At 38.0% G+C, this 25,801-nt stretch overlaps 2 protein-coding genes and 1 pseudogene across 3 annotated transcripts in view; 2 read left to right on the top strand and 1 right to left on the bottom strand.

Moving 5' to 3' along the window:
• LOC126757620 (endoplasmic reticulum metallopeptidase 1-like) overlaps window positions 1-12,912 on the top strand; it is a 15,155-nt gene extending 2,243 nt beyond the window's left edge. The window contains exons 1-13 of one of the 2 annotated variants that reach the window (XM_050471670.1): window positions 3,382-3,461; window positions 5,296-5,797; window positions 5,885-6,059; window positions 6,118-6,202; window positions 8,242-8,362; window positions 8,435-8,589; window positions 8,662-9,045; window positions 9,113-9,293; window positions 9,363-9,547; window positions 9,618-9,761; window positions 9,834-9,936; window positions 12,268-12,650; window positions 12,709-12,912. In XM_050471670.1, the coding sequence (XP_050327627.1) occupies window positions 3,438-3,461; window positions 5,296-5,797; window positions 5,885-6,059; window positions 6,118-6,202; window positions 8,242-8,362; window positions 8,435-8,589; window positions 8,662-9,045; window positions 9,113-9,293; window positions 9,363-9,547; window positions 9,618-9,761; window positions 9,834-9,936; window positions 12,268-12,650; window positions 12,709-12,876 (2,610 nt within the window). In that variant the 5' untranslated portion in view covers window positions 3,382-3,437 and the 3' untranslated portion in view covers window positions 12,877-12,912. Of the gene's footprint in view, window positions 1-3,381; window positions 3,462-5,295; window positions 5,798-5,884; window positions 6,060-6,117; window positions 6,203-8,241; window positions 8,363-8,434; window positions 8,590-8,661; window positions 9,046-9,112; window positions 9,294-9,362; window positions 9,548-9,617; window positions 9,762-9,833; window positions 9,937-12,267; window positions 12,651-12,708 lie in introns of those variants that run through there. The other variant, XM_050471669.1, reaches the window with a different exon arrangement.
• Window positions 12,633-25,801, bottom strand: LOC126757623 (trafficking protein particle complex subunit 2-like protein). Its single transcript, XM_050471673.1, has 6 exons — window positions 25,687-25,801; window positions 25,043-25,215; window positions 24,877-24,964; window positions 24,712-24,791; window positions 24,445-24,641; window positions 12,633-12,823 (listed from the first exon to the last, which is right to left on the bottom strand). Exons 1-5 carry the CDS (start codon window positions 25,717-25,719, stop codon window positions 24,596-24,598), a joined length of 420 nt encoding a protein of 139 aa, XP_050327630.1. The 5' UTR covers window positions 25,720-25,801; the 3' UTR covers window positions 12,633-12,823; window positions 24,445-24,595.
• On the top strand, window positions 15,933-24,497 carry LOC126757624 (endoplasmic reticulum metallopeptidase 1-like; annotated as a pseudogene).

Here is a 25,801-nt window from a genome sequence, read left to right as displayed (position 1 = left end):
TCATAAACCCATGCCACAGCGGCAGTTATAATGCTCTCCATGAATGTGAGATCGGAATTCGCAAGATCAAGCATATCCAAAGAGACTTGTTTACGTTACTCTTTTTCGGAAAAAATTCCGCTTTATCGGGACGAATCGAGCAAAAACGCGTTTCAGACCGAAAATTTCCACCAAAATCATTCGAACGGAATTCGCGTGAGATGTCGAGCTCGCTTACCATCTTTCCAATACTTACTTGACGATTTCAAGCATCAAAAGTGAAGGATACTTTTTTAATATTTTCATCAGTTGAAGAGGTCGTAGGTCGTTCAGAACGTGACTTGTCCTCAACGATTTCTCGACCGTCTTTAAAGGCTTTGTGCCACTCTAATGCTTGTGTTTTTGATAAAACTGAATCATCGAATTTAATTTTCGAGTGCTTTATTGTCACAATGTATTTTCGCCGACTTGGCACATCTTCCGCAGCCACGGATAGACTTGAGAAACAAGAGACTACTATTACCAATAGCGTCATAGATCGCCTTAAGATATAGAAACAGCAAGCATAATCGCATTTAATTCAATTTTTTTCTTAACCCATTTTACGAGACAGTATACATACCTAGGCGCTCATCGAAATTCGAAAATAGTCCCTTTTCCATAATCTCACACAAAAATCTTGAGTTAGTAAATCGAAAAATTGCCTTAGAGTACAGACTGGCTCACAGCATAGTCGTTAACTAAGGCTTACTTCATTTTTCCTTAACTGGAAGTTATTTATTCGTTCAGATCACTCATACGCTACGGTGTGTTACTTGCATATAGTTGACAGAAAGGCTTTTATACGAAGAACTTTATGAGAGGAAGATGTAAAATGTTGTTGTTGCTTTGTAAAAAATATATTTAATTGACAGAGGCAACACTTCCGTTAATATACAGTTAATATGATAAAAAAATAAGATATTTATTAAAAGTTACAAAAAAGTTACTCATACGCAGCGGCAAATCTTGAACTATTTGGTTATTTTATTTATTTCTATAGTTTTTCCATATTACTTTTTATTTTTTTTTACGTACTTAATATTTATTATACACTAATATTAGTATAACTGTTTTATAAATAATAATTATCTGCTTAATACTAAGCTTTAACGAAGGTCTTGTGGGTATAAAATTTAGTTTATAACTAATTAGATTGATATTAGATATTAGGCAACTCTGAAAGCAGTTGTCCTTTGTCAAGCAATCACCCAATGCGAGATTTTTGTAGAAGAAATGTCGGCTTCTACCGATTACATATATGGATTGCAGTGAACTCTTCTTAACCAAAAATCATTAAGCAGTTCTAGAGACAAGATCAATCAGAAATATGACCAAAGCAACTGAGGAACTTTTATAACGGGAAAGTGCAGTAATAAGATGTTCACAACATTAATTTCGTACAAATGAATATGTAAATGCTACTAATAGAGTAGAGTTAATAGAAATAAAAAATTATAGCTTCTCGTCATCTTATCAAGAGACTACATATGCCGCTACAGAGCCCTAAACAAAGCTTAACTTTGATCATTTATTCTGAGAGTAAGGAAAGAGGAATCCACTTTCTTTTCTTCAAGTTTTATAGTATTATTGTCTTTAGTATATAAAACTGCCTTAACCTCTCAATATCTAAAGCCACCTGTTATTTATTCTTAAACTGTATTCCTTTTTTTAATTCTAAAATGATTGATCTTCGAGCGACTTAGATAGTGATGCGAGCATCAGCGAATACCCTACGTTGGTTGCCTTTTATTTTTCGTGATTTGCCAACCCTAGCATTGCAATCTGGCAACTGACAATTTTAATCTAAATTCTGATTTTTTTATGTTACCTTTACTCAGTATGTTTGGACGTACCAGCGTTTTTTTGGACATTTACAGTAACTTAAAAAATTCATCTCGGTCAAAAAAAAAAAAATGAATGACTTCTTTTTATTACCGTGCATAAAGAATAAACTAAGAACATTCTTTGACATTTATTTTTTTTTTTTTGAAGATTATTTCTTTCGAATGTTGTCCACGGCTACATCTCAAAAAAACACAAATACAACAATTCTTTGCTCACACTTTCATTGCTTTATCAGGAGTATACTTTAACCTATTTATATCCAAACTATAACAATGGCAGTTAGCAACAAGTACAACAGTGTTGCTTCTTAACTTTACAAGGCAGTTTGATAAATTACTATACGTTTCATCGACACAATAAACATCAGAAATGATAACTAAAAATAAGAATTAACAATAAAATTTTATAAAATACAACAACAAATACATATATGATATCGATCTCAACACCTAACAACAAGGCAGACGTCAAGTCAATATTGATTTGATTGATAAAGCGATGCTAAGTACAGTACTGATTCTACATACCTGCATATACATAAATGTATATGTATATACAGTACATAATCAGAACGCCAAGCAACGTAAAGGATATCAAGATTTGATTACAAGAAAAATAAAAAGAAAATTTTTCTAACAAATCAAGCATACTATAGCGCCGTTTGATTAGGGTTATTAACATGTTTACGCTTTATCAGATGTGGCCATAAATTGGAAATAAACATTTATAGACCAAACGATAAATACGCGAAGTGCAAGGTGAAAATTTCGTAATTTAGACGGAAAAGGCAAAAAGATGGGTCTAAATAAATCTTAATTTTCTAAAAATATTTTATTAAATTTTACTTTATGAACAAAATAGTCTACGGCAATCGGATTACTACATCATATAACTGCCATACAAACTGAAAGAGCGGAATCAAGTTTTTGTAAGGCACCTTCGTATTTGTGAAGGCTATTACAGCTACGGTGTTACCGAAGTTAAAGTTGTTTTTTCTTTAAAAGGTATCTCCTAAGAAATTTCAAAGTTCATGCTATTAAAATTAAGGCGTGCGAGTTTGAAACTATAAGCTCAATAATTTTTTTAAGAAAAATTTTTGCAAACTCTTCAATATTTTCATTGTTTTAACTTTAAATTTGTATACAAGAAACTGTCAAAAATATATTGAGTATCCAAACTTAGTCTGGCCCATAAAATTCTTTGAGAATTTTTGTGTAATAAATCCGGAAAGGCACCATAAAGCTCATTAAGCACCAAGCTAAACAACAGAAATATTGTGCGGTATTTGTCACGTAGATCGAAGCATATAGCTCCATATATGTAGTGCAAAAGTACCCAGCAATTTAGCTAGCGTATGATAAATATAACACGCTTGCTTATCATTTTTATATCTAAAACTCCGTTAACCTTTTTGATTTTCTTTCTTTAGTGAAACAAAATCACCAGCCTTGCATTCTAATGCGTAGCGAAGATTTGTTTAAATATCAGCCTGATTTCAGTCTGCACTTACATATCAAAAATACTCTCTAACCATCGGGAACAAATTGTAATTAGGGAAAGTGAATAGCAAAATGTCAGAGGAAGAAGTGAAGAAAGTGAGTAAAGAAGCTTAAAAGGACAACCTTTTTTTTAATTGATTAAAGTGATCTAATATTGCAAAAGATCGGTAAAAAGGAAAGGGTATTTGGGTTCGGTACTTAGCATAGTGTTATGTGACTTTGAACACTCTAAGGACGTGCCAGAAATAATGAACTATTTTCAGTTCGTTGTTGAACGAGACTAACAAAAATTCCTGCCAAGTAATACACGACAAGTACTACACTACGGAGTTATTATAACAGCGCTTTTGATATCTGTCATTAACCATGACTAAAGCCTTTCATAATACAGGACTTCTGTGCAATAAATTTTCGGGAAGTTATCAAGGAGTAGTAGGCAATATTGGCCTCATATACCTTCTGATCAAATTTGACTCGGACTGAAACGAAAAAGTTTTATTTATTTTGTCAATAGATGTCGTTGCAGACGTATATCTCCAGTGCTACCAATCACATTGAGTCATACCATAAAGTGTTGGAAAAGTGAGATTTTAAGCTTAAAAAAAAATTAAAATCGGGGAAGTTGAAGAAAGGTTACGGTGAAAATAATGAAGAAATTCGCTATATTTTGAAATTTTCGTATAAAAATGAAAGTTTACGGAAACGATGCTGTATCAGTTTATGTAGCATAACAATGGTTCGCTGGCTTCCCTTCTGGCAATTTCGATGTGAAAGATGCACCTCGCTCTGGTCGATCTATCGTAGAAAAATTCGATGAAACGAAATAAAATCGAACCATTTCTGAAGCGAAAGGTAACAGGAGACTAAAATTGGATCAAATATGACAATAATGTGCGAAGAAGATCATGGTACAAGCGTGGTGAAGCTCAACAAATGATCGTAAAGACGTTTCGAAAAGTTATGCTGAGTGTTTGGCGGGATTGGAAAGGAATTATCCACTATGAGCTGCTCTAGCCTGGTCGAACGATTAATTATACATTTTACTATCAACAAAAATGGCCAGAACTGATCAACAGAAAGGGCTTCGGACTACCATTTGTTTCGATCAATGCAGAACTCCCTTATTGGAGTAAAGTTGGCTTCAAGAGAAGCCTGTGAAAATTACTGGTGGCAATTTTTCGCTGAGAATCCAGAAAATTTTTACACTCATGCAATAATGTCTCTAGCGGAAAAATTGCAAAAAGTGGTCGACCAAAATGGTACATATTTGGTTAATTAAAGCTCATTATAAATATAAAAAAATAAGTTGAAGTTTGATTAGAAATACGAAAAGACTTTTTCGACTACATACATATATTTGAAACTATACAAATATCTAGCGAATGGCGCTCCTGAAGGCTCCGAAGGACTGAAGAATATCCCAGCCGAGGCTTATAATTGGTTCAAGAGTTGACATACCCAGAAGCCTATATGAAGACAAAAATAAAGATTCGTATTAAAGTACTTGCAAACGTCTGAGAAATATATTGATAGAAAAGTCAATCTAAAAAACTCTTCCAAATCACTTCCTCAGCAGCATTATCAAATCGAGAAGCATTTACCCAAATACTAGTAAACGTAAGGGACACAATGCACATTCAATACGGAATCCAATTTTATTATAGAAAAAACTTCACTAATCGGCCGAAGGTAGTAGTTTTATAAAAAATCCTATTAAATACACGCTTTAGAGGTTTTCTTCTTCTAAGTAATGATAACTGGTTTTGCAAAAATGTAACGTATAGAAAGCGGTCTTTTCAAGTCCTAAAATTACATTTATATCCGATAGTTGGGCCTTTAATTACTGTTACTATGAGAGCTACAGCTATAGAATACTTAAGTACTAATATTCATTTAGAACCAGGAATGACAACCACTTAATTTTTTCCAGGTTGCACCAGATGAAGAGAAGGAAATGACTTATCACAAAAAACCAACCTCGAAGGTGCCATGGTACTTAGCGCCAGCCTTTATGATCTTCTGGCTTGTGCTTATATTTGCTGTTGTTATACCAGTTTTCTTCTCGCTACCCACTGGACTTACCATTACAAATGAAAGTTCCCATCCCAACAGCTTTATAGCGGAACGTGCTGAACGTATACTTATCAATTTCGATAGAATCGGACCGAAAGTGGTGGGAAGTCATGCAAATGAAAACCATACAGTAGAATTGCTACTGGAACAATTGGAAGCTATAAGAGATGTTATGCACACCGATCTCTTCGAAATGGAAATAGATGTGCAAGTGGTTTCGGGTGCATATATACACTGGACTATGGTGAATATGTATCAGGGTGTACAAAATGTTGTTGTACGTTTCAGAACGAAAGCAAGCACGAGCGAATCGTATCTACTGATTAATAGTCACTTCGATTCGAAACCCGGCAGTCCAGGTAAGTGTATAAGAGAGCGCCAAAGAGAGTGAGAATTTGTTTGTAGGATAGAGAAACCTTTTCTAATTGCATCAATAAACTTGACAGGCTCCGGTGATGATGGTGCTATGGTTGTCATAATGCTCGAGACATTACGCGTAATCGCCACTACGCGTACACCTTTTCAGCATCCCATCATATTTCTATTTAATGGTGCCGAAGAGAATCCTCTGCAGGCTTCACATGGCTTCATAACGCAACACAAGTGGGCCAAGAATTGCAAGTAAGTTTAAGATTGAAGGATTACGAAAGATTACGAATTAATTTACGAAAATTCACAGGGCTCTTATTAATTTGGATTCAGCGGGTAGCGGAAATCGTGAGGTTCTCTTTCAAACCGGACCAAATCACCCGTGGTTAATGGACGTAAGTCACTATAGAAACTATTACAATGATAACGATTTGTAGACGCTTAAAAGCATCCAAAACTACCCTCGAAAAAATGTATGTACATAAATAGCTCTAACCTTGAACTTATGACGCAAATCTCAAAGTTTCATCCTCAAGACAAGTATAAATTTGCCTAGTCGATACACGGCGCAATAGATAGATAAACAATTTTATGATTTTATTTGAACTTCTTAACAAAAAATTCTGTTATCTTCGAGTTATATCCAACTATCTGTCCACGCCGATAAGATTGAGGCACGAGCACTTACCGTGGAAAATCTTATCTCAACAACAAATAGTACCGCAAAATACATCGGTTCGCATACATACAGTTATGAGTAAGCACCAACTCTTATATGAGTCGGCGAGTTTGCGTGGGGTTAGCACAGCTTTTATCTTATATCAGCACCGTAATTATTGCTGAGCGTTGTTTGGACAATCAAATACACGAGTTGTATTCCCAAGACCTAAGCGATTTTGTATTTTTAATGGCACACTTACTTCATAAATTAATTGAGCACTTTATGGTTTTCGCAAACGATAAAGAAGTACGCGCCGCCTACAACTTTCGATAAAAGCCGATATAATACTGGTTATGATTAGATAAGCACACACTTATTTACCATCATTCATATATAGATATTTAAATCATGTAAACGTCAGTACCATTAGTTGTTCACCGGCTTAATTGCTTATATGGTTTGTTGATAGAAATACTTAATCTATATATAACGGTTAACAGATTTTTATCGGACTGTGAGACCGGGCGTTAGCGTGTATTTATGTAGATATGTATTACTTTCTACCATATATTCTCTTCGACTCTTCGTTTGAGTCTCTTGAGGACTTCCATGTAAAACTTGGCGTTGATGGTTTGTACAGGAAGAACAAATTCAACGTGATATCCCAAAAGACAATGAGCATGGTTTTCACTTTGGATTTGCTCATTCTTCCCTTTTTTGTGGAAGCAATCATCTTCAACGATCCATGACTCGTCACTTGTGATTACGTTATTCAAACGGGTCTGTCGCAGATTTACTGAGTTTCACACAGAATTCAATCGCGTATCTCTGCTCTAACGAACACTGCATTTTCGGCTTGCACCACTCACAGAAGCACGTCGCACGAAAATGTTTGTCCCTACTCTCCAGGTGCTCGGAGACAACTGACCAACCGCTCATTTGTTAGCTAGGAAATCCCTCTACCGAATCCAGTCGGTGCGCGCACGCTCCGAAGTACAGTCGCGGCGGAATCAGTCCCATTACTTTCTGGACAAACCCTGTACAACGGAAAAGCATGAACGATGAGGTAACGAGATGATAAAGCAGAGGGAACTGATCTCCGAAAGCCTTTGGAGCTGTCCATGTGAGCGATGAGAACCGAAGAAAACGGAACCACGAAATGTATCATCTCTACGTCGACATGAATATAGTAAAGCGCATACTAATTCAACGAATGAGCTGATTAAGGCATGTCGTACACAACCGCACGCTCCTTCAATTCCAAACCTATGGGTGGACAACGGGAGGACCAAATACCTAGGGACCATTCTGACGAGACCTCGAAATATACATATAGACTGGGAACTGGCGAAATTTTGCGTTCTCGGCTCAGACCGACCCACAATTGTAGTGCCAAAGAATAAAAAGATAAATAGTTAACATGAAGTTGAGATCTACCAGGACTGAACTTCGAAAGTTTTAAAGAGTGACAAGCCATATAAAAAGTTTTCCAAGGTTATGCTTCAGAAGAATATTAAGCTGAAAGCTTTCCAAAGTAATTTGAGCTTTTAGAGACTTTCAAGGAAAAGCAGAAAACTTACCAAAGCTTTCCAAGGAAGAGCTTTACAAATGTGTTTGAACTTTGCAAGTGTGATCAACTAAAAAGTCAAATATAATAATTAATATGAAATTTTATTTTATAATAGAATTAATGGGAAATTTCGGTTTTTAAAGATCTTTGAATAATTCCAAATAATTCTAGGGACATATTCTAATTGATTTACTTATCCACAGATTTACCGTAAAAGTGTTAAGCGCTCATTCGCGTCCACATTCGCCGAGGAAATATTCCAATCCGGTTTAATACCTTCGGACACGGATTTCAGAAACTTTCGCGATTACGGTAATGTACCAGGTAAGTACAGCCAAGCATAATGAAAAGACGTTGATATAAATCTTATGGATTTTTTTATGCGAATTCAAATAGGACTCGACATGGCACACTCATATAACGGTTATGTGTATCATACGAAATTTGATGGCGTCAGCCTTGTGCCACGTGGAACACTGCAAACTACTGGCGATAACATACTGGGCTTGGTGCGTACTTTTACCAATAGCTCAATATTAAAGGATCCATCTGTAAGTAAAGAGAAATAATAAAATCAACCAAAAAACATGTATACATTATATGATTTTCCTTACCACACTCAGCGTCACGCCGAGGGTCACATGGTTTTCTACGACTTCTTCGGTTATTTCGTCGTCTCCTATACCGAATCTACTGGGAAAATTCTCAATACCTGCGTCTCTGTGGGCGCTATACTGCTCACATGCATCTCTATGTACCTGATGGCAGCTGATTCTTTCGTTTCCATCGGCTATACTTTGCGTCTATTCTCACTCATATTCGTACTACATTTGATTGGTTGGATTTTGGCCATCGCATTGCCGCTACTTATGGCGACGATGTTCGATAGCGCTGATCGTTCGATGACATGGTTCACCAGCAAATGGCTTGTTTTTGGTCTATACATCTGTCCTACGCTCATGGGCTTGAGTGCGCCCACACTGCTATATTTGAGCATAAGTCGTAATGTGAGTGAAGAAATTATGTAATTAGTTCTATGTACAGTACATTTTCCTCTTTCCTTTTCTCCTAAAGGATAAAGTATCACAACCGTATCGCCTGCAAATGGTCGATCACGCGCACACATTGATCTTGTCTATAATTTGTATTCTTCTAACTTATTTGAGCATACGCAGCTCGTACTTCTTAATGATTCCACTACTTTTCCATGCCATATCCTTGGTCATAAACATGGTGACAACGCTGCATAAACGAGGTAACTCGGTTGATTAACAATTTCCATTTAGACTTTACACATTCCTCCTCGTATAAATCTCGCACACAGCCTACTACTGGTCAATCTTCGTCATGTTATGTCAAATTATACCCTTCCTCTACTTCACCTATCTGTTTCATGCACAGTTGATCTCTACAATGCCAATGATGGGTCGATTTGGTAGCTCAAGTAATCCGGATTTATATATTGCTATCCTTACTATTTTGGGTACTATGTTATCTATGGGCTATTTGGTGAGTTTCTACAACTTTTATTGTCCTTTATTGTATATTCTTATTAAGTTTTTCATTTAATGTATTTCAGATTCCGCTACTCAATATTTTCAGTCGTCCGAAGTTGGTTTTCCTTATTCTGCCGGCTGTTACACTTGTTATAGCCTTGACTGCAATGACACAGATCGGATTCCCCTATCGGCCAGCAACCAACGTACAGCGAGTCAATTTACAAGTAAGTTCGCATAAGCACATATAACCATTCAACCCCCGCGTGGATAAATAATTGATTTTATTTTTAATTCAGGAAGTGCGACGTGTGTTCTATGAATACGATGGCACGGTTAGTCGCAACGAGTCTGGTTATCTGTTTGATTTCCAAGATAGACGGAAACAACTTCCTTTTGCACGTAAGTAGATTTATAAAAGTTTAATTATACTCCTTTTAATACATAGAATGAAACGTTGGAGACCGAGGTGGAGGCCATGCCGATCCCTGTGATCCCCGAATAAGGGATCTCAATTTGGAGATTCGGTAAATGGTAAACCAATACAAACGATCGAAATGGATAGAGCACTTAAAGTCCTTTAATCTCTCCACCGGTGTGAGTTAGCTTTCGACTACTGTCAAGGCTTTGTTTAATCCGAAGAGATATGATGACCGAGTTAAAATTCAATTTAACGGCCATGCCTCTTCGAACCCGAAGCAGTGCGCGAGCAATTTTAGCCAGCAATTTACACTGCAGCCTTGGATAGACAAAACCAAATGATGTGTTACTCGACGGCTCTGCAAAATGCCAAAAGACGGCACACTGATGAGGAGGTTCAGAGTGTCATTCATAAGGCGAAAACGTTCAAATCCATAGGGCCTGATGGAACCAAAATGCTGACGCTAAAGCATATAGGCTCGACGTCAGTAAGTTACTTCACCAAGGTCCTCAACCTGTCGCTGATCACTCTTCAAATACCCGATGTGTGGAAAGTCGGAAGAGTGATCCCACTACTAAAATCTGGGAAACCCGCCAAGGGCAGTCCTATCGTCCGAAAGCTCTCCTCTTCCAAATAGTGAAGACACTTGAGGTCTTGCTACTCCCGACCTTCACCCACCTGAGCCTAGCAAACCACCAGCATGGCTTCCGAAAAGTGCACAGTACCCCCACAGCACTTAGTCATATACGCCCAGATAGTTCGTGGTCTTAACCAGAGCCAATCCTGTTAGAGAACGATCCTCGTAGCGTTGGACTTGTCAAAAGCCTTTGACACAGTCAGTCACACAACGCTACTGCAGGACATCGAAAAAACTACGCACCCTCCGGGACTGAAGAGGTGGACCATAAGTACCTGAGCGGTCGTCAATCATCCGTACTATTTCGAGGTAAAAAACAAAACTGAGAAGAATTATACAAGCGGTTTCGCAGGGTGGTGTCCTCTTCACGCTATTGCTTTACTACTAATTCACAAAACTCCCATAGCCGCCAGAAGGAGTTTTTATCATAATGTACGCTGATGATTGCACGTTGGGCAATGAAATCGATGGCATGTGTTCACAGGTAAACGGCTATCTCTCCAACCTTTCGCACTTTCTCTCTGCACGGAACTTAACACTCTTCCCCTCTAAATCCACAGCGACTATATTTACAAACTGGACGAAGGAGTACAGACTTGACCTTAATATTGCAGTCGATGGCGTAAAGATTCCGACTGTCAATTACCCTAAAATTTTAGTTGTGACTTTTGACAGTCTATGCTCCTTCGCTCCTTATATGACCGCGACTATCGCCAAAGTACAGAGTCGCAACAAAATCCTTAAGTCGCTAGCCGGCAGCACATGCGGGAAAAGACAAAGAAACGTTGTGGACAACTTACAGTACAATCGGCCTGCCGACCCTTAACTACGCCGCACCAATATGAGTGAAACGCAGACGAAGAAACTCCAGATTTGTCAAAATACTATTCTCCGGACTAGGACTCGATGCCTCTTGATGCCTCTTATCGAACACCTGCATAGTGAAGTGCATATGCTCCCAGTTAAGGAGCATAATGAACCGCCTCCTAGGAACATCAAGAGGTCATTTCTCAACTGCGCTGACGACGTCAAACAATACGCCGACCAGACTTTGATCGCAACTAACTTTCGACAAGCATTTCACAGTGGAGCCATCAACACCTTCACCAACTTCCTTTCAGTGAATGGCTTACTTGGAGTCAAACCACCACCCATTGCAGACCAGGAGATCGAGTTGCCGCGAGAAATGAGAGTGCCCCTTGCGCATCCTACTTATCCAGAATAGACCCCGACATATCAAATATATGTCCTGCGTGCAATGAGTCTCCGCATGACACTGGCCACCTGTTTGAATCCTCCTCCAACCCCACTCATCCGACACCCCTCTCCCTTTGGTCCGACCCAGCGGAAACAGCACGTTTCTTGGGCGTTCTGTTCGATGACGTCGACGACAACTTAGATAATCCTTACCAGCCTAACGAGGATTAGGTACAACAACTAACGTTGGAGACACTATATATACATATATACTATAGTATATTTAAATGATAAGAGCCGCTTAGTCTTTCCGTCTGTACAGACACGAACTATCCCCTAAATTTATGAGATATCAATCTGAAATATTGCATATGTTCTTTTCTTTCAAAAATACTATAGCATATAATATTCATTATTCTATATTAATTTAATACTACTTTCCAAATACATAATATGATTTCTTTATACTCTTACTCAGCATACGTTGATCTGGAAGATCTGTATAACATTAGCGATGATTGTGATAAATATATGATGTGTGGCATGCCCATATTCAACCATCGCACAACGAAATCGCGTCGACAAGCCAGTTTTCTACCACGTGAAGTGCCCCTTCAATTGCCCGGAGTTCCCCAACTGACACTTCTTAGAAAAAGTATCAACACTACCACAGAGACTATACGTTTCGAGTTCGAACTTGAAGGACCATCGCATATGAGCATTTTTGTGCAACCACTTGAAAAGGTGACGGTGAGTGATTGGTCCTTCTTGGCCGACATGTTGCTAAACGAGCCACCTTTCCACGTGTACTTCTCATATGGCAAAATTAGTACACCACTCACATTTTACATTGATTTGAAGGTAAGGGAATTTTATTTTATTAAAAATATAAACATTAAAGACATTTGTCATATTGCAGAAGGAGAATAGTGAATTTGACGAACCGCTAATGCAGTTAGGCATTTCCGGACATTATATTAGCTTTGAGCACGAACGCGATGCAGAAACAAAGAAGTTCCTTGCGACATTCCCATCTTATTCATATATTATGGAATGGCCGAGTTCCTATGAACGTTATATATTTTAAGTAAATGTTAATATTAATAATAAAGATTTAGTAAGAAAATTTTTAAGAAATGCCGCCCATGATTTTTTGTACTGCACGATCGAAATTTCTGTGAAGGAAATCATATTAGGTTGTCAAATATCTCCCTTCCGTTTCTTTGAAAAGTCTTGACATATGGTTTGGATATTGCGTTTAACAGTTATAGACGTGTAAACATGGAGTTCACTAACGCCGAAATTCGCGCTATTTTAAAGTTTTCCTTCCGTTAAAGGCAAATCCGCTAGAGAAACGTTCCGTGAGATTAATGGTGTTTTTGGGGATGGTACTCTATCACTTCGAACAGCGGAGGAATGGTTTCGATGATTCAGAGCGAGTGAAAAGGACACCATGGATAAGCCAGCCGGCGGAAGACCTGTGACGACGAATACCAATCAAATCATGGAAAACATCGAGTTAGACCGGCATGTGGCATCTCGTGACATCAACCAGAAGATGAGAGTTAGTCACCAAACCATTTTAAACCATCTGCAGAAGGCTATATACACAAAATGCTTGATATTTGAGTGCCGCATGATTTGACGCAAAAAAACTTTCTGGACCGAATCAACGCCTACGATATGCTGCTAAAATGGAACGAACTCGACCCATTTATGAAGCGGATGGTGACTGGCGACGAAAAATGGATCACATACGACAATATCAAGCGAAAACAGTCGTGGTCGAAGGCCGGTGAATCGACCCAAGCTGTGGCCAAGCCAGGATTGACGGCCAGGAAGACTTTGCTGTGTGTTTGGTGGGATTGGAAGTGAATCATCCACTATGAGCTGCTCCTATATGGCCAGACGCTTAATTCTACTATCTACTGCGAACAACTGGACCGCTTGAAACAAGCGATCGACCAGAACCGTCCAGAATTGGCCAACAGGAAGGGTGTAGTTTTTCACCAGGACAACGCCAGACCACACACTTCGTTGATGACTCGTCAGAAGCTACGGGAGCTCGGATGAAAGGTTTTATCGCACCCACTATATAGCCCGTACGTAGCGCCAAATGATTACTACATGTTCCTGTCCATGGCGAACGCCCTTGTTTGTGTAAAGTTGAACTCAACAGAGGCTTGTGAAAAGTGGCTGTCCAAGTTCTTCGCAAATAAGGAGGGAGACTTCTACGAGGAAGGTATTATGAAGTTGCCGTCTAGACGGAAACAGATTATCGAACGAAACGGCAGATATTTGAACTAATTTCTATCACTGTAACACTTTATATAAAGCATTGAATAAAGAGCAAAAAAGCGGAGATAATATTGTTGTTTCCTACACACATTCAAAGACCATCTTTTGCCATCTCTGCCAAAATCACGCCGCCGATAAAGACCATATCTTTTCGTTGGGTTTCAGGTTGCTCTTTGTCAAAATGCAACAGTTTTTCTTGTCTACATACATATTGAGCCAGAAATGGGCTACATCGCTGAACAGTACTTGACTCAAATACGTCGGATCTTCTTGAAACTTTTGAAGAGCCCATAAAGCGAAGCGATGTCGCTTAGAAAGGTCGAGCGGCTTAAGTTGTTGCACAAGCTATAAAACTTTCAATTTAAGATCTCGACGTAAAATGCGTCAAGTTGTTCCACAGGTCAATTCAAGTTGCTGCGAAAGACGCATATATGTATGTATATGTATATAGTATTCCAACTGCTAGTGAGCGGTTTTTAACCGGTTTATATATATCGCATATAAGGTTCTATCGAGCGTTTTGTCTGAAAGATTAAAGCAAATCAACAAACAACAAATTGATTGGATCTTATCAGTGCGATTTTAAGCCTGGAAAATCAACAACTGACAAGATATTCACCTTGCACCAAACCTTAAAAAAGATCCGCGAAAAGAAAAACGACACGCACCACCTGTTCGTCGATATCAAAGCTGCTTTTGACAGCACGAAAAGGAGCTGCCTTTATGCCGCTATGTCTGAATTTGGTATCCCCGCAAAACTAATACGACTGTGTAGACTTACGTTGAGCAAAAGCGCCGTCAGGGTCGGAAAGGATCTCTCTTAGCCGTTCGATACCAAACGAGGTTTGAGACAAGGCGACTTCCTTTCGTGCGACTTTTTCAAAGAAGAAGAAGCGATATAGTACACTAAAATTTCTTAATCACTTCAAATTGTTTCTCATATAACACCATTCTAAGGCATGAACTCCGAGAATATATTTCCTGTGGAAAACTATAATTTTAATTACGTAGACTTTGAAAACAATTATTTACCGAATCTCAATAAAAATAAACTTTGAAAAAAATACAATTACAATAAGCTGTTTTACACTTTCATTGTTTTATTACGATTATAATTTAAAATATTTATATCCAAACTATAACGATGGTAAAGCAGTTTGGTAAATTACTATTGGCCTCATCGGCACAATAAACATCAAAAATTATATGTAATGATAATAATAATAATATTCTATAAAATACAACAACAAATACATATTTGATACCGATCTCAACACCCAACAACAAGGCAGACGTCTAGTACTGCTTCTACATATGTCCCTTCATATATATTATATGCATATGTATATATATACATATAAGGTACATAATCAGAACGCCAAGCAACGTAAAGGATATCAAGATTTGATTACAAGCAATATAAAAAGAAAATTTTTCTAACAAATATAGCACAAGATATCGCCTTTTGATAAAGGTTATTAACATTTTTACTCATTATCGGATGCGGCCATAAATTGGAAATAAACATTTATAGACCAAACGATAAATACGCGAAGTGCAAGGTGAAAATTTAGTATAGAGAACGGAAAAAGAAAAAAGATGGGTCTAAATAAATCCTTAAGTTACATATTATCATATATGTAAGCATATGTTGTGCAAAAGTACCCAGCAATTTAGCTAGCGTATGATAAATATAACACGCTTGCTTATCATTTTTATATCTAAAACTCCGTTTACCTTTTTAATTTTTTTCTTTAGCGAAACAAAATCACCAGCCTTGCATTCTAATGCGTAGCGAAGATTTGTTTCAATATCAGCCTGATTTCCGTCTGCACTTACATATCAAAAAATACTCTCTAACCAACTGGAACAAATAGTCATTAGGGAAAGTGAATAGCAAAATGTCGGAGGAAGAAGTGAAAAAAGTGAGTAAAGAAGCTTAAATGGATAATCATTTTTTTTTTTTAATTGGTTAAAGTGATTTATTAAAACAAAAGATCGTTAAAAGGGAAGGAGTAATACGGGTGATCCTAGTAGAGGTACTTTTTTCAATAGCCTTTTTTTGATAGATCCCAGGTGAGTCGTGTTTAGCTGTAAAGTAATTGTTTCTTTAGTTTTGTTTGGCATTTCGTCATGGAAAGACTTACGACTGGACAGTGTTTACAAACCGTTCAACTTTATTATGAAATTTCACGTTCTGTAAAAGATGTTTTTAGCGCGCTTCACTCAACTTATGGTCAACATATTAGAGCTACTGAGCGTACTATTCGCAACACCATTCCCCATTTTAAAACCCAGCATTCATTATTGGTTTACATTCGACCAAATAGACCACGTCCAGGACGCACTTGAAGAAAATATAGCAGCCGTAGCTGAGAGTATATAACAAGACCGCGGAGAGTCTTCGCAGCAACTCGGACTGATGTATGGAACGACTTTACGTCGAGATCTTAAATTGAAAGTGTACAAACTATAGCTTTACAGGAACTGACGCCGCTCGATCTACCCAAGCGACATTGCTTTGCTTTATGGGTTCTTGAAAAGTTCCAAGAGGATCCGACGCATTTGAGCCAAATACGAGTATTGTTCAGCGATGAAGTCTATTTTTGACTCAATGGGAATATAAACAAACAAAATTTCCTCATTTGGAACGAAGAGCAACCTGAAGGGATTCAAGAGCTGCCATTTCTTCCAGAAATGAATCGGCGGAAACATCTTTCCCAATTTCGTCAAAAACGTGAGAACGTAACCGTCAATGGCGACCGTTACCGCGCCATGATAAAGGGACTACTTTATGTTTGAAATTGAAGCTCGTGACCTCAGCGTTATTTGATTTCAACAGGACATCGCCACTCCTCACACATCGTATTAATCAATGGATTTATTGAGAGCACAATTCAGTGAACAGATAATTTCACGTTTTGGGCCGGTCGATCGGACACCAAGAACGTGTGATATCACACCGTTAGACTTTTTCCTGAAGGGATTTGCAAAGTCTAAAGTCTCTGCGGACAATCCCGGTTCAATTCAGGCCTTGAAACGCAACATCACGTGTGTCATTCACCAGTTAGTAGTCGGAGCGCACGAACGAGTCATCGACAATTGAACTCAACGGTTGGACCATCATTTGAAAGAGATAATCTTCAAAAAATAAATGCCAAAGAATGTTCTTTCGAATGATAATAAACATTCCTTCATTAAATTTGAAGTTTCTGTACTTTTTTTTCGAAATTTGGCAATATTTTGTATTGTCGGCTCAGACCAATCCACAATTCTAGTATCAAAAGATTGTCAATATGAAAATGAGTTCTACCAAGACTGAACTTGGAATTAGAAGTTTTGAATCTTTTTCTGTAAAAAAGGAGACACCTTAATTGTAGATTTTTCCTTTAAAATATCCTAACAAATTACTATAAATTATACACCTCCGTTAATTTTCACCAGGTCGCACCAGATGAAGAGAAGGAAATGATTTATCACAAAAAACCAACCTCGAAGGTGCCATGGTACTTAGCGCCAGCTTTTCTGATCTTCTGGCTTGTACTTATATTTGCTGTTGTTATACCAGTTTTCTTGTCGCTACCCACTGGACTTACCATTACAAATGAAAGTTCCCATCCCAACAGCTTTATAGCGGAACGTGCTGAACGTATACTTATCAATTTCGATAGAATCGGACCGAAAGTGGTGGGAAGTCATGCAAATGAAAACCATACAGTAGAATTGCTACTGGAACAATTGGAAGCTATAAGAGATGTTATGCACACCGATCTCTTCGAAATGGAAATTGATGTGCAAGTCGTTTCGGGTGCATATATACACTGGACTATGGTGAATATGTATCAGGGTGTACAAAATGTTGTTGTACGTTTCAGAACGAAAGCAAGCACGAGCGAATCGTATCTACTCATTAATAGTCATTTCGATTCGAAACCCGGCAGTCCAGGTAAGTGTATAAGAGAGCGCCAAAGAGAGTGAGGATTTGTTTGTAGGATAGAGAAACCTTTTCTAATTGCTTCAATAAACTTGGCAGGATCCGGTGATGATGGTGCTATGGTTGTCATAATGCTCGAGACATTACGCGTAATCGCCACTACGCGTACACCTTTTCAGCATCCCATCATATTTCTATTTAATGGTGCCGAAGAGAATCCTCTGCAGGCTTCACATGGCTTCATAACGCAACATAAGTGGGCCCAGAATTGCAAGTAAGTTTAAGATTGAAGGATTACGAAAGGTTGCGAATTAATTTACGAAAATTCACAGGGCTCTTATTAATTTGGATTCAGCGGGTAGCGGAAATCGTGAGGTTCTCTTTCAAACCGGACCAAATCACCCGTGGTTAATGGACGTAAGTCACTATAGAAACTATTACATTGATAACGATTTGTAGGCGCTATAAAGCATCCAAAACAACCCTCGAAAAAATGTATGTACATAAATAGCTCTAACCTTGAACTTATGACGCAAATCTCAAAGTTTCTTCCTTAAGATGAGTATATATTTGCCTAGGCGGCACTCGGCGCAATAGATAGATAAACAATTTTATGATTTTATTTGAACTTCTTAACAAAAAATTCTGTTATCTTCGAGTTATATCCAACTATCTGTCCACGCCGATAAGATTGAGGCACGAGCACTTACCGTGGAAAATCTTATCTCAACAACAAATAGTTCCGCAAAACTACATCGATTCGCATACATACAGTTATGAGTAAGCACCAACTCTTATATGAGTCGGCGAGTTTGCGTGGGGTTAGCACAGCTTTTATCTTATATCAGCACCGTAATTATTGCTGAGCGTTGTTTGGACACACGAGTTGTATTCCCAAGAGCACCTAAGCGATTTTGTATTTTTAATGGCACACTTACTTCATAAATTAATTGAGCACTTTATGGTTTTCGCAAACGATAAAGAAGTACGCACTGCCTACAAATTTCGATAAAAGCCGGTATAATACTGGTTATGATTAGATAAGCACACTCCTACTTACATACATTCATACATACATGTTTAAATCGTGTAAACGTCAGTACTGTTAGTTGTCTAATTGGCTAATTGCCTCATTGCCCATATGATTTGTTTCTACAAATACTTAATCCAATACGCGTTTAATGTACCATAAACCGGTTGACAGCATTTTGTCGGACTGTAAGACCTGCCGTTTTTTTTCATTGGCCGCGTTTTTAACATGGCTCGCCTTCTCACTATAGCACGCCTTCCACATTGACATCTACCCTGAGGATACTTGGTCTAAGACCGGAAGTGTAATAGAATCGTTTCTGGCCACTCGCAAGTGAATGACACACAGAGAACCTTCGTCACTTGCATGAACTTCTACACAAGACTCCATCCTCCAGAAGAATAATATTTCGAGCTGCAGAGCTTAGTCGAGCAGGTTTAATCTTCTAGAAAAGTGTACAGATGCTAGTTTATGCCGATGATATTGATATCTTTGGCCCCGACAACCGCGCCGTTAGTTCTGCTTTATCCAGAACGGATAATAAAGCGAAGCAAATGAGTCTGGCAGTGAACGAGGGCAAGAGAAAGTACCTCCTGTCATCAAACAAATAGTCGTCGCACTCGCGACTTGGCTCCCACGTCACTGTTGACAGTCATAACTTCGAAGTCGTAGATGAATTCGTCTGACTTGGAACCAGTGTCAACAAGAACGTTAGCCTTGAAATCCAACACAGAATAACTCTTTCCAACAGGTACTACTTCGGACTGAGTAGTCAATTGGTAAGTAAAGTCCTGAGTAGTCAATTGAAAAGTAAAGTCATCTCTCGACGAACAAAGAACAAACTCTACAAGCCACTCATAAACCCCGTCCTGCTATATGGTGCAGAGACATAGACGTTAACAATATCTTATGAGACGGCGTTACGAGTTCTCAAGAGAAAAGTTCTGCGAAAGATTTATGTTCTTTGCGCATTGGCAGCGGCGAATATCGCATTCGATGCGCTATACGAGATATCCGACGATATTGACATAGTTCACCGAATTAAATGACAGCGGCTGCGCTGACGAGGTCATTTCGTACGTATGGACGAAAACACTCCAGCTCTGAAAGTATTCGACGCAGTACCCGGGGGAAGTAGAGAAAGTGAAATGCCTTCACTCCGTTGGAAAGACCAGGTGGAGAAGGATCTGGCTTCCCTTGGAATCTTCAATTGGCGCCAAGCAGCGAAAACGAAGAATGACTGGCACACTGTTGTAAACTCGCGTAAGCGGTATCTACGCCAATAAAGAAGAAAAAGAAGACCTGCCGTTAGCGTGAATGTAGATATGATTTACTTTCTGCCATGTATTACATATCTCCAAAGAAAAGCTGAATCAGGTGAAATCTTTCTAAAATCAAACTTTCGGATTATTTTAATATTTAAGCTTTCGAAGAGCTTTTAAAGATTTAAATACCATATACAAGGTTGAGCTTTACAGGCGTAATTAAATGAAGGTTAAAAAATCGCGACTGAAAGTTAATACCGCTGCGAACTCTCACTGTTATGCCGGAAGGACCTCTTTCGAGACGTTCGATACCAGACCACGTTTTAATCAACGTGTAATAAAAAGCTGGAAAATGTGATAAGCACCGCTAGTTGGTAAATCACAGTGAAGGACGATGCCACTGATGCACTCAGCTGACATTGACATCGTAAGCTTCCACCGCCTGCGCTGCCTTTTCCAGCCTAGAAAAGAAGCGAATTTGAAAAAGTGAAGGACTTCGCTTGTCTCGGTAACAGCATAAATACCACCAACAATCTAAGGGTGTAGATCAAGCGATGAATAACTCTTGCCAACAGGTGCTACTTTCGAATCGGTAGAACAGCAGCAGTTTCTTCTCGCGACGAACAAAACTTACACTCTATGAGCCTCGTAATTCTTCAAAATTACACTCTATAGGTCACGTATCATTCCCGCCTACTATACAACGCAAAAACATAGACGATGAGGAACCGAGATGATAAATCAGAGGATATATGAAAGTCTTTAGAGCTGTCCGCGTGAGCTACAGTTACCGAAGTAAATGAAACCAAGAAATGTATAAGCTCTATGGCAACATGAATATAGTAAAGCACGCACTAATCCAACGAATGAGCTGGTTAGGTTATGTCGTGCGCATCCGTACGCTCTTTCAATTCCATACCAATGGGAGGACAACGAGACGACCAAATACATAAGGACCATTCTAGCAACATCTCGCAAACGATAGACGAAAATTTTGTGTGTCCGCTCAGACCGACCCACATGTAGTGCCAAAAAAGGAAAACATAGTTAATATGAAATTAAGTTCTACTAGGAGTGAACTTCGTGGATATTCCATATTATAATGATTGTTACCTAAGAGCTTTTAAAAATTGAGATACCATATTAAAAGCTTTCCAAGGTTAGGCTTCAGAAGTGTATTAAGCGGAAAGCTTACCAAACGAGCCTGAGCTTTTAAGAACTTAAATATCACATAAAAGCTTTCTAAGGAAGGGCAGAAAGCTTACCAAAGGAGCCTGAGCTTTCAAAGAGTTAAATACCTCTTTTATATGGTCCAAGGAAGAGCTTTACAAATGTGTTTGAACTTTGCAAGGGTGATCAGCTAAAAGCTAACTAAAATCAAATAAGATAATTAATATGAAATTTGATTTTATATTAGAATTAATGGGAAATTTCGTTTTTAAAGAACTTTGAACAATTTTAAATAATTCTAGGAAGATATTCTAATTAATTTACTCTTCCACAGATTTACCGTAAAAGTGTTAAGCGCTCATTCGCGTCCACATTCGCCGAGGAAATATTCCAATCCGGTTTAATACCTTCGGACACGGATTTCAGAAACTTTCGCGATTTCGGTAAAGTACCAGGTAAGTACAGCCAAGCATAATGAAAAGCCGTTGATATAAATCTTATGGATTTTTTTATGTGAATTCAAATAGGGCTCGACATGGCACACTCATATAACGGTTATGTGTATCATACGAAATTTGATGGCGTCAGCCTTGTGCCACGTGGAACACTGCAAACTACTGGCGATAACATACTGGGCTTGGTGCGTACTTTTACCAATAGCTCAATATTAAAGGATCCTTCTGTAAGTAAAGAGAAATAATAAAATCAACCAAAAAACATGTATACATTATATGATTTTCCTTACCACACTCAGCGTCACGCCGAGGGTCACATAGTTTTCTACGACTTCTTCGGTTATTTCGTCGTCTCCTATACCGAATCTACTGGGAAAATTCTCAATACCTGCGTCTCTGTTGGCGCTGTACTGCTCATATGCATCTCTATGTACCTGATGGCAGCTGATTCTTTCGTTTCCATCGGCTATACTTTGCGTCTATTCTCACTCATATTCGTACTACATTTGATTGGTTGGGTTTTGGCCATCGCATTGCCGCTACTTATGGCGACGATGTTCGATAGCGCTGATCGTTCGATGACATGGTTCACCAGCAAATGGCTTGTTTTTGGTCTATACATCTGTCCTACGCTCATGGGCTTGAGTGCACCCACACTTTTATATTTGAGCATAAGTCGTAATGTGAGTGAAGAAATTATGTAATTAGTTCTATGTACAGTACATTTTCCTCTTTCCTTTTCTCCTAAAGGATAAAGTATCACAACCGTATCGCCTGCAAATGGTCGATCACGCGCACACATTGATCTTGTCTATAATTTGTATTCTTCTAACTTATTTGAGCATACGCAGTTCGTACTTCCTAATGATTCCAATACTTTTCCATGCCATATCCTTGGTCATAAACATGGTGACAACGCTGCATAAACGAGGTAACTCGGTTGATTAACAATTTCTATGTAGACTTTACACATTCCTCCTCGTATAAATCTCGCACACAGCCTATTACTGGTCAGTCTTCGTCATGTTATGCCAAATTATACCCTTCCTCTACTTCACCTATCTGTTTCATGCACTGACGTGCTCTATAATGCCAATGATGGGTCGATTTGGTAGCTCAAGTAATCCGGATTTATATATTGCTATCTTTACTATTTTGGGTACTATGTTGTCAATGGGCTATTTGGTGAGTTTCTACAACTTTTATTGTCCTTATTGTATATTCTTATTAAGGTTTTCTATTTAATGTATTTGAGATTCCGCTACTCAATATTTTCAATCGTCCGAAGTTGGTTTTTCTTATTCTGCCGGCTGTTACACTTGTTATTGCCTTGATTGCAATAACAGATCGGGTTCCCCTATCGGCCAGCAACCAATGTGCAGCGAGTCAATTTACAAGTAAGTTCGCATAAACACATATAACCATTCAACCCCCGCGTGGATAAATAATTGATTTTATTTTCAACTCAGGAAATACGACGTCTGTTCTATGAATACGATGGCACGATTAGTCGCAACGAATCTGGTTATCTGTTTGATTTCCAAGACAGACGGAAAGAACTTCCTTTCGCACGTAAGTAGATACATATATAAAAGTTCAATTATACCCTTTGTAACATCCAGAAAGAAATGTTGGAGACCCTTCCTTCTTCTTTCCCCGGCGCCTACTGCGTCGAATCCTTTCATAGCTGGAGCGTTTTCATCCCCTAAATTTATGAGATATCAATCTGAAATATTGCAGATCTTATTTTATTTTAAAGATGCTGCAGCATACAAACTAACCGATGAAAATCAAGTTCATGTTTGGAATCTTTCGTATTTGTGAAGGGTATTATCGGTTTCGGTGCAGCCAAAGTTAAAGATTTTCCTCGTGTTTTAATATTTATTATTCTATATTAATTGAATAGTACTTTCATACATAATATGATTTCTTTATACTCTTACTCAGCATACGTTGATCTGGAAGATCTGTATAACATTAGCGACGATTGTGACAAATACATGATATGTGGCATGCCCATATTCAACCATCGCACAACGAAATCGCGTCGACAAGCCAGTTTTCTACCACGTGAAGTGCCCCTTCAATTGCCCGGAGTTCCCCAACTGACACTTCTTAGAAAAAGTATCAACACTACCACAGAGACTATACGTTTCGAGTTCGAACTTGAAGGACCATCGCATATGAGCATTTTTGTGCAACCACTTGAAAAGGTGACAGTAAGTGGTTGGTCCTTTTTGGCCGACATGCTGCTAAACGAGCCACCTTTTCACGTGTACTTCTCATATGGCAAAATTAGTACACCACTCACATTTTACATTGATTTAAAGGAAAGCGCATTTTATTTTATTAAAAATATAAACATTAATGACATTTTTCATATTACAGAAGGAGAATTTTGAATTTGAGGAACCGTTAATGCAGTTAGGCATTTCCGGACATTATATTAGCTTTGAGCATGAACGCGATGCAGAAACAAAGAAGTTTCTTGCGACATTTCCACCTTATTCATATGTTATGGAATGGCCGAGTTCTTATGAACGTTATATATTTTAAGTAAAGTGTTACATATATACATGTATATATTTTTTTTGGTTCACATATGGGCGATATTAATAATAAAGAGTTAATAAAAAATGATTATCAAATCACATTTAAGCATTGCCGCCCATGATTTTTTGTACTGCACGATCGAATTTTCTGTGAAAGGAACCATATTAGTAAAAATAAATATTTCAAATAGTAAATTTTACGCGTTATAAGCACTTACTTAGAAGCGAGGGGCTCGCCCGGCGCATAAAATGGATTACAGACAGCATCCGTGTAAAGCATATGTAAATTTCGAAACATCTATTAGAGCAAAGCATTGTGTTAATATTATGAGCAAAAATGTACATAATTGCTTTTTCCAACTTTTATCTGCATAAATACTCACCGCTCTCACTTCATTCTCACGCAGTGCTATATTTCCTGAATCCACAACTATGACAAACTTAATTTTGGTGTTAGTCACAAAGCCATAACTGAATACGAAAAGCAAAGGAAGAATTAGATCAACAAATTTTGTATATACATATAAATATATTTAAAAAATCGCATACATCTTATGTGTCTCAGTCGAGTACAGCATACCCAAGTAGAGTTCTTTGGATTCTGGCGTAGCTTTACTGATAGGCTGACATTTTTCCTCAACGACATCGAGTGCAGCATGGACCCGATACTGAAGTTCCAGTTCCTTATCCATATCAGCTGTAGTTAGGTATAAAGGGGCATTCTGAAATTAAAGATATTTTCTTTAAATAATACGTTAATACGTTCAACCTGGCACTCGAGGTATTTCAAGGCTCACATATTTGTGTTTACATTTCTAACCAACTTGTTTTGTGATGGCTTTGTTTTACAATTAGGCTTTTATAACTTAAAACTAAAGACAATATGCTTAAAAATATCTAAATTTAAAAAGGAAACGTAAAATAAGACCTCCTGATTGTTATAATTAAGTTTCCGGTATTTTTCAAAATAGTTTTCTTTTTTTTTGTGGTTAATGTGCATTATTTCATCTGGCAATTTTCCATTTTTCGAGTCTCGTCATTCACACTTTTGTTTACAACCGCAACAAATGAGAAAAAACTTCTCTTCTATATGGCACAAAGCATAAATGCAGGGAGAGCATTTTAATTATACCTTACCAAAATGCATAGTTTTTTTTATCACAAATGCACTTCTTTGTATAAATAAAACTTACATCTTTCCCAATTATTGAAATGCACACAGCCATAGTAAATTTAAGAAATCAAATTTATCATTCTTGAATTAGCACACTACTACTCCACGGAGCTTGATGACAATTTATAATGTCG

This window comes from Bactrocera neohumeralis, chromosome 4 (genome assembly GCF_024586455.1).
Source record: "Bactrocera neohumeralis isolate Rockhampton chromosome 4, APGP_CSIRO_Bneo_wtdbg2-racon-allhic-juicebox.fasta_v2, whole genome shotgun sequence".
NCBI classification, from domain to species: domain Eukaryota; kingdom Metazoa; phylum Arthropoda; class Insecta; order Diptera; family Tephritidae; genus Bactrocera; species Bactrocera neohumeralis.
This window is presented reverse-complemented; position numbering and strand designations above follow the sequence as displayed.

Coding starts and splice junctions, on each gene's coding strand:
- LOC126757623 (XM_050471673.1), bottom strand. CDS start 25,719: ATGGCTGTGTGCATTTCAATAATTGGGAAAGAT. Junction 24,792..24,876: donor GTGAGAATGAAGTGAGAGCG/GTGAGTATTTAT, acceptor TTGCTCTAATAG/ATGTTTCGAAATTTACATAT. Junction 24,642..24,711: donor GGCGAGCCCCTCGCTTCTAA/GTAAGTGCTTAT, acceptor TTCCTTTCACAG/AAAATTCGATCGTGCAGTAC.